This window comes from Candoia aspera, chromosome 4 (assembly GCF_035149785.1).
Source record: "Candoia aspera isolate rCanAsp1 chromosome 4, rCanAsp1.hap2, whole genome shotgun sequence".
Classification (NCBI taxonomy): Eukaryota; Metazoa; Chordata; class Lepidosauria; order Squamata; family Boidae; genus Candoia; species Candoia aspera.
Window position 1 is genome coordinate 105,531,853 of NC_086156.1, and position 13,531 is coordinate 105,545,383.

At 44.3% G+C, this 13,531-nt stretch overlaps 1 protein-coding gene across 2 annotated transcripts in view; it reads left to right on the forward strand.

The window, feature by feature from the left end:
* Positions 1–2,976: 2,976 nt before the first annotated feature.
* The window catches only part of LPCAT4 (lysophosphatidylcholine acyltransferase 4), a 32,360-nt gene continuing 21,805 nt past the window's right edge, over positions 2,977–13,531 (forward strand). Inside the window, exon 1 of one of the 2 annotated variants that reach the window (XM_063301483.1) lies at positions 2,977–3,226. In XM_063301483.1, coding sequence (XP_063157553.1) covers positions 3,119–3,226 — 108 coding nt within the window. In that variant the 5' untranslated portion in view covers positions 2,977–3,118. The remainder of the gene's footprint in view (positions 3,227–13,531) is intronic. The other variant, XM_063301482.1, reaches the window with a different exon arrangement.

The following is a 13,531-nucleotide window of genomic DNA, read 5'->3' on the forward strand; positions in this document are numbered from 1 at the left end:
TCTTGGTCCAGATCCTTTATGGGGCCTCAAGGGAAGCTCTGCCTGAGTCAGGAGAGATGAGTCATGTGGCAGAAGATTGGGTGTTCCGAAAAGGACAGGATGTGATTTGGCAGTAGGACTCATTAGGGCTTTACCTAGAAACACTTATAGCCTTTTGTGTGATGCACGAGATGCCACCTTTGATTACACAGCAATTATCTTTCATTAAATAATCAAGCAACCACAAAGTCACCCCGTTTGTCCAATAATGCTAATTCAAACTTCCAGAATAAAAACCAGGCCCTTGGAGTAGGCCTGAATTTTATTCCTTCAGAAAGCATCCAGCTGTTACAAGAAAGATTGGCAACAAAGCAATTCTGAACGACTCCCATGTTGGTCAAAATTATAAATGATGATGCATTAGCCAATTCCAAACCAGCACCTGCAGACTGATGGGTAAAACTCCCTTCGTTCATCTCTGCGTGATTAAAATCTGGAGAATGCTTTATCTCTGAAAAATTCCAAATGTGGGGTTTTTAAAAGTTGTTTAAAACTGTGTGATTATCCCATCTTGAAAATATTTTATTGACAGAGCTGGGATTGGGTTGTTGCTAGTATTATTATTATTAATAATAATAATAATTTGCATATGGAGAGGAGGATCACATGCTTTCTTAGTCAGCTGAATATTTTTCCATTCTTTAACCTACACCTGTCCCCTTCTGCCATATCCATATCTTTTCTGGAAAGTGTTAAATCCCTTGGGGCAGAGATCTTGATTGTGGCTGGCAGTGTAAAAGTTTTATAGAATACACAGTTCATCCTTACAAAATGTCCTTGCTGATGAAAACTCAGAAGGTGAAAGAGGTATGGATAGAATGTCACCTCTGTCCTTCTTAGTATCAGATCTTGCATCCATTCCTTTACACTGCACATTTCTTTTCTTGTTTATTTGATACTGTTCCTGCTTAACTGTTGGCTGCTACGTACTCTGGATGATCTCCTTCCTTCATGTGTGGTTATAGCAGTATTTCTCAATCTCAGCCAAGTGTGGATTTGAACTTCCAGAATTCCCCAGGCAGCATGGAATTCTGGAAGTTGACGTCCAGACACACTGAAGTTGCTAAGATTGAGAAACACTGGGTTGTATCTTATAAATGGTACATAAACAGATTTTATCTATTTGTCCACTGGTGGCTGATTTGTCAGAATGTCAAGCTTCCAGCAATTTCCTAGCATTTTTCAGCATGGCTTAATCTAAAATTTGACAGTTGTCCAGTTGAAATGGGGTTGGATTTGTCTATACCAGTGTTCCTTAAACTCAGCCAATTTAAGATGTGTGGACTTCAACTCCCAGAATTCCCAAGCCAGCATGCTAGCTGGGGAATTCTGGAAGTTGTAGTTCACGCATCTTAAAGTGGCTGAGGTTGAGAAACACTGGTCTATGCTGTAGACTGAGAAATTAGGGATTTTTTTCATCGTGTCTTCTGGCTGCCAGGTGATGTTCATGGATGCATTATGCCAATTTCCTACCTGTCTCTCCTACATGGTAGGCATACCCTGGTTTTGGCTTTTCACAGCACTGTGGAAATTGCTAATATATGTGGTCTTATGAAGAGCTGGTCTAGAGGTGAAGGCACCAGGCTAGAAACCAGGAGACTGTGAGTTCTAGTCCTGCCGTAGGCATGGAAGCCGGCTGGGTGACTCTGGGCCAGTCACTCTCCTGCAGCCCACAACGTCAGGCTTGGATGACAAGCCGGTTGGTCAGTTCCTGTCACAACCAGTGGATCAATACTTGGTTGAGCCGGAAAAAAAAAGTAGATCCTGCACTTGCAGGAAAAACACTATGAAGAAAATATTGTGTGTGTGTGTGTGTGTGAGTGTGTGTATAATTAACAGAAGCTTGGAGATACTATTAGTAGGCTGCTGCCATTTGAGACAGAGGAATTTCCTGACTCACCAAGGCCATCTGGTCAGTCCCTTCCTTTTCTACAGCAACAGAGAACAACTGAGCTGGAGAACTTGGGCTACGTGTTTCCTTTCACCAAATGGGGCCAAATTGTAATTTTGAAAGTGGCCCCAAAGGGAAACTATCATATTATCCACTGCATTTCCATCCTGCCTTGTCTCTGAAAGCTCACAGAGGGGGCTATTTTTATCCCACAACAACAACCCTGTGCAGTGGGTTGAGCTGAGAACGGCTGACCCAAAGTCACTTGTGAACTTTGTAAGTGGAGGCTTCAAGCTGGATGTTCCAAATTCCTGTCATTCCTTAGCATCTACGTTACACTGTATTGGCTCTCAAAAGGAAGTACATTTAATTTTAATTACATTGAAATTCAGTTTAGATTTTGTTCACTCCTCTCCTTCTGGTAAGGGCAAAGATTCCTGAACATGACTCCATGGAGATGTTTTGGCAACAACACAGATGTGCTGTGCCACTGTCACCTTTGAGTGTTTCTTTAGCTCCTACAAACTGTGGCATTTCCTAGTGGTCTCCCATCCATGTCCTACCCAGTGCCAAACCCAGACAAGATGGGCCACTTCTGAGACGGCAGGGCCTTCATATAGCATACAGGGACTGAAGGGGAAGGGTCGTAGGCCGGTGGAGAAGGCAAGAGAGAAAAGGGAGGGGGGAAGGAAGGAAAGGGTGGCTCTCCACTTGGCGCCTTCCAGGTGTTTCGGGCAGCGGTGGCCACGATGAGGAACGTGCAAAGCTGCTTCCCTCTGCTTTCGATGGTGCCAACTTGCTTCCCCACTGACATCGCCTTTCTACTTCGCGGAGAAAGGGAGATTCACAGAGAGATGGAGAGATGGGTGGCTGGGTGGGTGGACGGAGCGATGCGCAGCGAGGCCGAGCCCGTTTCTCCTCCTCCTCCATCCGGTCCCTCCAAAGCGAAAGTCCGTCCCCCGGCAATGCTGTCGCCGAGACGACCGCGCCGAGCCCCGCCCCACCCTTAGCATCCTGGCTCCCTCCTGCCGCCGCGCTCCGGTGCCAGGGCGTCCCTCCGACCGCGCACTCGCCCGCCCGCCCGCCCGCCCGCCGCTCCCTCCAGCTCGCCACCCTTCGTCCCCTCCCCGACCAGGCCCCGGGCTCCGGCCTTGGGGACGAATCCCAGGCTGGAAGGGGGGTCCGGCCATGGAGGGCGGCTCGAACCTGGGGGCCCCGGAGGAGGACGAGCCGGCCGCGGCCGCCCCCAATCCGTTCGTCCACGAGCCGCAGCTGACCCGCCTGCAGCAAGTCCAGGTAAGCTCCGCGCCCGCCTGGGCGGAGGGCCGGCGGGGAAGCCGCGGGCCGGGACTTACTCCCCGCGCGGCCTGCTGGGGCTCGGCTTCGCTTGGGGCGCCGGCGCCGACGACCATTGGCCGGCGCTGCGGAGCAGCCGAGGAGCCCTCGCGGGAAGGGCGCGCCCGGCTGGACGAGCCTGGCGGCCTGGCCCCGGGTCCTGCGGCGTTTCTGGGCTCTTCTTCCCGCCGGCTCGCTCCATCGCTCCTCACTGTCCGCGCTAGCGATCCGTTATGGGATCACTCCTTGCGGGGGAGACGAGGAATTTCCACTGCGATGGGATCCCGAAGCGCGATCCCGTCCCGGAGTCCGAAGGCGAGGTGGAGAGCTGGGGGTCCCCGCCAGCGGGCCACCGTCGGGAGTCAGGGTGCCGGCCGGAACAATCTGGTATTTCTGCAAGGCAGGGGGAAGCGGTGGGGGGCGACTGTCCGCAACACGGCAAATGGGACAAATCACATCAATGCTCATTCCGGCCATGGACCAGTATGCGGGGAGGAGGCAGAGTTAACGGGGGTTCTGGCAAGTGTTTCCCTCAACCTGTAATTTTCTATTAGGGGGTCGCGGTTATGCTGGGGAGGGGCGGTAAGGCAGAAGTTTCCTTGAATGGACTTCCGGAAGCTGAGTGAGGGAGAGACGTTTCTGTTGGGGGTTCAGTTTATCACAGATGAGAGAATTGGGAGGGGGGGCGCTTCTTATCAAGTTGCCCCACATAATGATGTTGAAGACAGCGGCTGCTTGGATACCACTGGAAAGTTATTATAGGGGTCCTCTGGGTGAGGTTTTGGAAAAGGGGGTCTGGAAAGCCTCCTCCCATGTATCTTTCCAGATTCAGGAGGGGCTGGAGCTTTGGGGGTGGGGGTGAGATGCTGCTGCAATGCATTGTGGGTGATTATGCAGTCTCCCCCCCAGCCCAGTGCCCTCCAGATGTGTTGGACTGTATTCCCTGTCCTCCCCAACCGGTAGGGCTTCTCAGCAGACAACTGCAACCCCCACCCCCTTGCAGCAATGAAACGGCTAACGAGGGATGTTTAGAATGTGTTGTGTGGGAAGGCCATAGAAGGCAGGACTTGGACCCTTCCCCTTGGCCTCAGCGGGGTTGGGGGTAAGAGAGGGAAGTAAGTCTAAGGACCCCCTCCCCCCTCCCCCCTCCCCCCCCCAGCAATTGCTTTAGCCATGCGGCAGTGCAGAAGGAAGGCAGGGGCCTGGCAAATAGAGCATAATAGAGGGGCTTTCCCATTAGAATCCTCCCCTTTGGTTCCACTCATAGTCTGCAAACCGGAGCATGATAGCACAGAGATGGGGTGGGCACAGATTAAGCCTGCAGAACCTCACAAACAATCCCTTCCCTTCCAGAAGCCCTGCTTTGACTTCTTCCTTGTTCTCTTTCTTTATTTGGTCCTGCGGCGATTAGACACTCTTGCTGCTTGACTGCTTTCCTTGGTCACAAAATGGAGCGGAGAGCCTCTTTTTCACTGCCAGGCTTAAAAACAGCCTCCAACCTCCAGAATCTATAAAAATTCTCAATATATATAATTCTCACCACCCCCACCCTGCCATAAAATAATCCTTTTTCTTTCTTTCTTTTTACTGCTTCAGCTCTCCCCTTTTCCCTACCAATCTACTTCATCCCTCTGGGGCTGAATATTCTTGTTTATCCTTATAGCTGCACATCTTAATGTTTAGGTCCTGCCTTGTTTGAAACGCTAAGTTGGTTTGGCCACTACACTGAAGTTGGTGGTTTTAACCTTAGTCATTTTTTTAAAAAAAAACCGTCCGATTGACTGGCTTGTCTTTCAATGTAGCAGGAGCGTAAGGACCCAGCAAATGGGTTAATTCAGTGCTTCAGTTTGTGTTAGACAAACCCAGGCACTGTTTCCAATTGAAAAATCAGTCGTTCATGATTGCTATTTCAGTATCTTTTTTACTTTTGTTAAGAGCTTCAGGGAGAAAGACAAAGATTGTATTACCTGTGCATATTACCTTTTGCTGAAAATGAAATGTTTATTATATTCTGCCATCTTTATTCAGACAAATATGAACAAATACAACTTTATTCATCAATAACACTGTATGAACAGATAGTATAAGTTGTTTCTCTTTAAAGAGATACATCAACAAAACTCCTCCTTGATGCTTATTTGCAGAATGATAGTTTACTCTGCAACAAGAACTTTTTGTTCTATCTCCTTTGACTTTGTTCCCTGTCTTTCTACTGTCTCTTTCCAATGGCTTGTCACTTTCTGCCTAGCCTTCCTTATCTGGAAGTTAGAGCAAAGCCTTTGCTGGCATTTACTCCATTCATTTCAGCCAGGCTGAGAAAAGTAAAACTTTGCTCCACCTTCCTCCAAGCCCCACCAAACATCATTCATCTGTATAATTACCACCCCATGCCCAGGCCTGATAATCCGTACCCAGCCTGCTGGGGGTCCAGATAATCCGATTCCTCCAGACCCCTCTACAGCTGCAGCAACACCACTGCCTCAATAGCCTTCCTCCAGAAGGGAAGATTAGAGATTGGGTGGTCGCCTTCCTCCAGAAGGGAAGATTAGAGATTGGGTGGTCGCCTTCCTCCAGAAGGGAAGATTAGAGATTGGGTGGTCGCCTTCCTCCAGAAGGGAAGATTAGAGATTGGGTGGTCGTTCTCCACATTTGTTGGATCAAGGTCTGGCTTCTTAATGTAACTATATGGATTCATCCATGGTGTTGTCTTGTTTTTTAACTTCTTGATGGACCTTACCAAGCTAGCATTTCCCAGTCATCTGCTAAGCAGGTCCAACCCTCCATAGCTTTCTGGGAAATAAAGTTTTGATCAGCTCAAGCTCTTCCCAGTGATAAGGAAGTGATTTGCCATTGCATTCTTCCAGGAGATTTTTTCAAATTCGTAGTCTAGCCTACATTTTTGGGATTTCCTGAGAGTTTCCCATCCAAGTACTAATTCAGTGTGACCCTGCTGCATAAGCCTCTAATAGTATGTGCATGTGTGTGCATGTGTATATGCACAAACACACACACACAGATGGCAAAAGTTCTATTTATCAGACCAGTTGGGCTGAGGAAGTTCTATTATTCATGATTGTCCAATAAATCAAAGAGCACGTCTTCATGGCAAATGATACAGATTACATCATTTGTGTCAATTGATGTCATTTGCAATGACATAAATTAATGCAAATGGCATACAGTAAATCACAGTGAAATTTGATCCATTGCATGCAAAATCTGTCGTAACAAGGTCTGGTAAATTGTAGTTTCACTGTTTAAGATTTCTTTCCCACCATTATTAAAATCAAACTAACTTGTGTAATGTACAGATGAAAGCACATAATATGTTGCCTGGACAACCACAACCTGTTTGGACAGATCAGTGAAAATATAAAACACAGATTTCATTTACATTCAGACATCAACAGGAACTTTCCGGAATATCTAGGTCATGGAAAGAGCTCAGAAACCTATCAGCTCAGTTACTTAATCTGATTAATTGATTAATTAATTAGTGCATTTTCTGGACTTGCACCATAATTTCTTGGTCAGGATTTGCTAAGCCACAAAACACTAACCAGGTTAATAAAATTTAGTATGTGGGAGTACAGCCACCAGGGTTTTATCTGTCCTGGTTAAGTGCATTGCTTGAACATATTGCAACAGAAAAAAGGGGCAATTTAGTCCCAGAGATTAACATAAAGACTGAAAATGCTATTGTACCATGACAGGGCGACCACACTTGCTGTGCTCTGAATGCTTGTGGTATCTTTGATGATCTGGTTAAGGGTCAGAAAAGGGGTAATCAGATTAATCAGTGGGAAGAATGGGGCACTTTTTTCCACAAGGAAAGGCTAAAGGATTCTAAAATTACGGTTTACAAAAGGTGAGTATCTACATAGAATAAATTCCAGAATCTAAGCAGTCAAAGAGCGTAAGTCTTAGGATACATGTGAGAGAGTGAAAAAACTTTAATCTCCGGACATACAGAGATTCAGCTAGAGAAAGGATGCTCATCCTGGAACACTCACAGTATTGTAAATAGCATTTTTGGGAACTGGAGGCTTGAGCTAGTTGTCACAAAGACATACATGATCTCTTAAATTATATTATAATGCTTGACCTTGGAAAGATATTGGCATGGATCCCAAAAGTCAAAGGAAGTTCATGCAAGGAATTTTTCCCATCCTCTCCTCTGATATCTGCAACTCCCCAAAGTCTTGCAGAGGAGTTCCCCTTGAACAATTTAGGATGCAGTGGAAGGTTGGAAGGAAGAAGACTGGAGAGTTCAAGAAACGATTTTCTGTGAATTTCCTCAACTTACCTTGAAATAAACATCTCTTTTTTATTCTGATGGTTTTTATTTAGATATAAAAGCACGCTTTTAACTCATGCAGCTGCATGTTTCTTGGCTTCCTATAAACAATATTTATCAGTAGAACTAAGTCCCATTTTGCTGTCCATGGTTTCCCTCTGGACTACTCTTGGTTAGGCTACATTACTGTTCCCTGTGATGCTTATAATGAGCAACTAAACTCTAGATGCTATCTGATACCATTTTCCTGAGAGTAAACTCCACTGAGTTCATTTGGATTTCTGATTATATGTTTATAAAATGTTTTTCATGGGAAAAATCCAGAATTGGCTTGCCCTTGCTTCTTTTTGTTACTTTTATTTTAAGTTCCTCCAACTTCCCAGTCTAGCCTATAGCCTGGGATTTCCTAGCTGCTTCCCATCCAGGTAATAACCAGATCTTTTTTTAATATATATATATATATATATTTCAATTAGAATTTTTCAGAACAATAAATTATAAAAAGTTAAAGACAAAATAAGAAAAAGAGAAAAAGGAAAGAAAAAACATAGAATGATGACTCCCCCCTTCTTTCCATCAAGTGATGCCATCTTAATTTTTCCCCTTCCTCTTTAACCCCTTTTAATCCCCAAATCCATAAATCAGCAATTCAGTCTTTTCTTTGTTCAACAAAAAATCCATATAAAGCTTCCAGTCTTTAAAAAAAAGTCTTTACCATTTTTTCTCTGAAGAAACTGGTCAGCTTTACAGTTTCCGCAAGTTCCATCAATTTTATAATCCAATCTTCTACTGTGGGTATTTAATTATTCTTCCATCTTTTTACATATAGTAGCAATCTTTCCACAGTTGCCATATATAATATTAGTTTCCCATAGTTCTTTTCCAGTTCAGCGTCCATAAAACACAATCGATATAATTCTGGTTTCATCGTAGTATTAATCGGCAGTACCTTCTGCATCTTTATATGAATTTGCACCCAAAATTTCTTTGGTTTTTCACCAGTCCACCATGCATGATAAAAAGTCCCCTCTTCTTTTTCACATTTCCAACCCTTGTTTGATATTCTTTTTTACATTTTTGACAGTTTAACCGGTGTCATATACCAATAATACCTCATTTTATAAGAGTTATCTCTTAAATTATGACACAATGTAAATTTAACACCAGTTTCCCACATTTCTCCCACATATCCATATTTATATTATACCCAAAATTTGTAATAACCAGATCTGACCCAGCTTAGCTTCGAAGATCATCCAAGGCTGGCTAGGATAGGCCTCACTGTTACTCTAATTTTGCATTCAGTAATTAATGCCACAGTCTCTGGTTTTGGGAAGCTGAGTGCCACACCTGCCCTTTGAGTGGTGCCCTGGGATCCTCATTTCAAAAACAAGGACAGAACAGGACCAAATGCATCTGTATTATCCCAGAAAATGACATGGCTGCTTTAATGAGTCACAGACATGTGTTGCAGTTATGCTCCTGTACATTCTGAAGCACCCTTTCCAATCAAATCTGATGCACTGCACAGCCCATTCATTTTCTTTCCCTTTGTAGGAGTTATTAACCATATATAATAAAAACACTTAGCTTCTCCCATTTCCTGGAGCCTGACATTTGCAAAGAGATTCACAGTCTCAGATTGCATAGGCTTTTGAATCAGGGGTATGCAAGCTGTAATCTTCCAGATATTGTTGCCCCTTCTTAAAAGGTCTTTCCAGGATCTAGAGGTGTTAGATAACTACTGCCTGTCTCCAAACTTTCTTTTTGAAGGAAAGTTGTGAAGATGGTGTTGGGGGATCAACTACCAAGCAACCTAGAGGAAATGGATTATCTTGACTTTTTTTCAGTTAAGGTTCAGGTCTGGTCCTGGTCCAGAAACAGCATTGGTTGTACTAGTGGATGATATTTACCAGGATCTGGGTGGAGGACCACCTGCACGGACAGTTCTTTTGGACCAGGTTCAAAAGTGTCAAAACAAACCATCAAAAAATGAGAGTTCACCTGGAGTCATATCAGAAGTCCTTCTTATCCCCCATCTTGCTTCTCATCGCAGCCAGACATCTCCAGGAAACCCACAAATGGAAGTGGTAATGCCTCTCCTTACCTCCATTTGTCCTCCAGAACCTGGAGATACTAGATAACTCTCAATGGCCATGCTGATGGGGAACCTCTCCAACTGGGTTCATATATAGATGAAAGATCACCAAAAAATTCAAAACAAGGCTGCAGAACTGAAAAAAAAATTATGGAAGAAGGTAACAACAAATCACTTCCTTATTATTGCCAAGAAAACTGTATGGAGGTGTCCATAAAGTCATGCAGAATCAAGTTTAGCTCAAAGGATTTGATACAGGTACCTTTCAGTGAAAGATGTCCAAGCCAGTAGGCCTCATTCAGTCCTGGCAATGAAAGGAGAATAGGCCAGTCACCCTTGTGCTAAAATAAAATCCTCAGCAAAATACTTTCTTCCATGCCACCCTTCTTTTTGACCTCCCTGCAATTCAAAGAGAAATGGGATCCTTGCATCTTTTCCCCACCTGTCGTCCCAGTTCCCATTTTGCTTCTGCCTAGGGGCGGGGGGGAACCTGCCATCTTGTGAATCTATCTGAGATGGGTATCTGTTCAAACCAGAAGGAGCAAAATGACACTTGATTTGCCACTGGACGAAGCTAAGTTAAGAGTTTCCTGCATGTTTCCATCTTTGAGATCCAGGACAAACCAAGGTCATCCTACACTTGCCTGTTTATATGGCAACTGACAGAAGTGTAAACTGAGCTTCTTACTTAGAGCACAGCCCAATGTCCTTTACAGTATTAGGAATGCAAGGCAAATTTAAAAGCCTTAGCTGTCTGCTTTGAATAGATACTTACCTATCTATTAAATAATAGGAATATTATAATAAGTATTGAATAATGTAGCATTGAATAATAGGAATATTCAGAAATTCTGCCTCTGAAAGATTCTCAGTCAAAGTTGGCTTTTGGCTGTTCTAGATACACTTGATGAGTTTACACGTGGCACTAAGTCAAGCTCAACTGTGGCTTGCTGTACAGTTTGCTAAGTTCACCCAACTTACCAAACCTTAAACCATGTTTTTAGAGATCCACTCCAGGAATTCTGCAAGCCACATATGTGGATGTCCTCTGTTCCATTTTTTAAAGAACTTCCTTTCAGTCAAAACACACCAAAATGATTTGTTAAAACAAATGAACCATCCTACCTGCCCCAAAACTCATCTTATGTTTGTGGTTGTGCTTTTGATTTGTACCATTGCAAAAGTGTAATATTATTGCTTGTGCATTCCTTTAAATTATCATTTTAGTTATTTGCCTTGATTGTTGCTTTGTGCCCAAACTCCTTTTGGATATTTCAGAATCTAGCAATAAGTTAATGGCTGGGTGACCTTGGGCCAGTCCCTCTCTCTCAGCCCAAGAGCCAATCAGGTGTGGTATGAGAGTTCTAGTCCCGCCTTAGGCGCTAAAGCTGGCTGGGTGCCCTTGGGCCAGTCCCTCTCTCTCAGCCCAAGAGCCAGTCAGGCGTGGTAGGAGAGTTCTAGTCCCACCTTAGGCCTGAAAGCCGGCTGGGCGACCTTGGGCCAGTCCCTCTCTCTCAGCCCAAGAGCCAATCAGGTGTGGTATGAGAGTTCTAGTCCCGCCTTAGGCGCTAAAGCTGGCTGGGTGCCCTTGGGCCAGTCCCTCTCTCTCAGCCCAAGAGCCAGTCAGGCGTGGTAGGAGAGTTCTAGTCCCACCTTAGGCCTGAAAGCCGGCTGGGCGACCTTGGGCCAGTCCCTCTCTCTCAGCCCAAGAGCCAATCAGGTGTGGTATGAGAGTTCTAGTCCCGCCTTAGGCGCTAAAGCTGGCTGGGTGCCCTTGGGCCAGTCCCTCTCTCTCAGCCCAACTTGCCTCACAAAGTGGTTGTTGTGGGGAAAATAGGAGGAGGAAGGAGCATTAGGTATGTTCCCCGCCTTGAGTTATTTGCAAAAATAATAAAGGCAGGATAAAAATTAAATAAATAATAACAATATTCCAGAATCTAGCAATAAGTTAACAGGCTTGAAACCAAAGGCTTGTTCTACATAAGTGTGACAGTTTTCTCTTCTTAATTAAGATTGGAAACAGTGTCACTGGTGACATAATGGACACACACACACAGAGATACAGATACAGTTTTTTTTCTAGGCAGTTTTAGGATAACTGAATAAATGTAACTCCCCTTTCTATCACCTTCCCGGCTGTTTCATTAGCCAGTGTTCTTGTGTGAGCTGTGCTTTTGGGTCTGAAGTTTGAGAATTGTCCACTGGTTATTAACTGCAACCAGAGGCATCCGTGGTGTCTGTGTGTGTCTCAAATCCACAAGGTGGAAGGTGCGGCATCTGCCATTTTGCAAATTTTGACACTCCCCCTGCAGACACCCTTGAATGCATCAGGGAATCCTGGTGTACCTCCATATTATAATCCCTGTCAAGATACTTTAATCTTCTTTTAATACCAACTGTACTGGTTATAAAGTCATCTTAGATTTGGCAAAGGATTTGTGAAAGCCATCTCCTGCCACTCCAACAGTTATAACTGAGGCAAAAGTAGTTGCTATTTTGTATGAACGAAAGTTATCAGCTTTGGGGAGTAGGGAAAAGATGTTAGAAATCCAGCTCCCCTGTTCACAGTTTTGCAAACATACTAGTGCCTATTTGCAATCTTGATAGTAATGACCATCATATTCCTTAATACTGTTGGTCCATCTCCCTCCCTCCTTCCCTCTTAGTTATTTTCCAGAAAGAAATGTCTGAAGCCATTTCAGAGAGAGGGCAAAACTTCCTACCCTCATTCTCTGTCACATCTCGTCAAGGCACAAAAGCCATTTCAGAGAGAAGGCAAACTTCTAACCCCCATTCTCTGTCACGTCACACCAAGAAATATGATTGCTACCTTCAAGATCACAGGAGATGGGATTGAAGTTTATAAGGCCCCACACAGAATTGGAGAACCCATCTTTGCCTTTATTTTTGTCTATAAAGACTAGTGAGGTTGTGGGTATTTTAGGTCACTGTTTAGAGCAGTGTTTCTCAACCTTGGCAACTTTAAGCTGTGTGGACTTCAACTCCCAGAATTCTTCATGCTGGCTGGGGAATTCTGGGAGTTGATGTCCACACTTCTTAAAGTTGCCACGATTGAGAAACACTGGTTTAGAGTGTACATTGGTGGTGGCATCTTGTCTCCCACACCAATATTTTGCTTTGTCTGGCTAAAAGAACTGACTCTATCTTTTTCTCAGTAAGTCCTAAGCTGTTTGCAGAGACATCTCCTTGCCTTCAAGTTTGTTGAATCTCCTTTATTATTACTTTTTAAATCCACCATCTAAATCCAGGGGCTAAGTTCGCTAAACAGGCTAGACTGGACTAAAATGGGGTTGGGGTAAGTTTCAGAGGGTTGGGAAAAATTCAACCATTGCCTTAGCATATTGTCTGAACCAAGCCATCACATTAAGCCACAACATGGTTTATTTATTTTTTGGACATAACATGCTTCATGAACACAAACACTGCATTAAAATTTAGGGTTTAAGGGTATTATGTACACTCAGGTAGTGGTTGAGTTTGTACCACATGCTTTATTTGGTTACCAAATTCACCCATTTTCTGCATACACAATACATTTTAATCACAAACTGATTAAGTGGTTGGGCTCACACACATCAGCCTGCACTACAACACACATACACATACCACAACACCCTGCTCCCCTCCCCCCCAAGCTTGAACTAACCAAACTTAGCAATGGAATGTTGTGTGAATGAAGCTGCTAGGACAGATTGTGAAACCAACAAGCTTATAATGAGCAAGCAAAGTGTCAGAGCACATCTGAAGCCCAGGAACTTGCTTTTATTACCCAAGCTGCTCATAATCCTGTTTTTCAAAAAAGACTTTAGCTCTCATTGTCTATATTCTAAGCCTACCGGTTCTTGGCTAG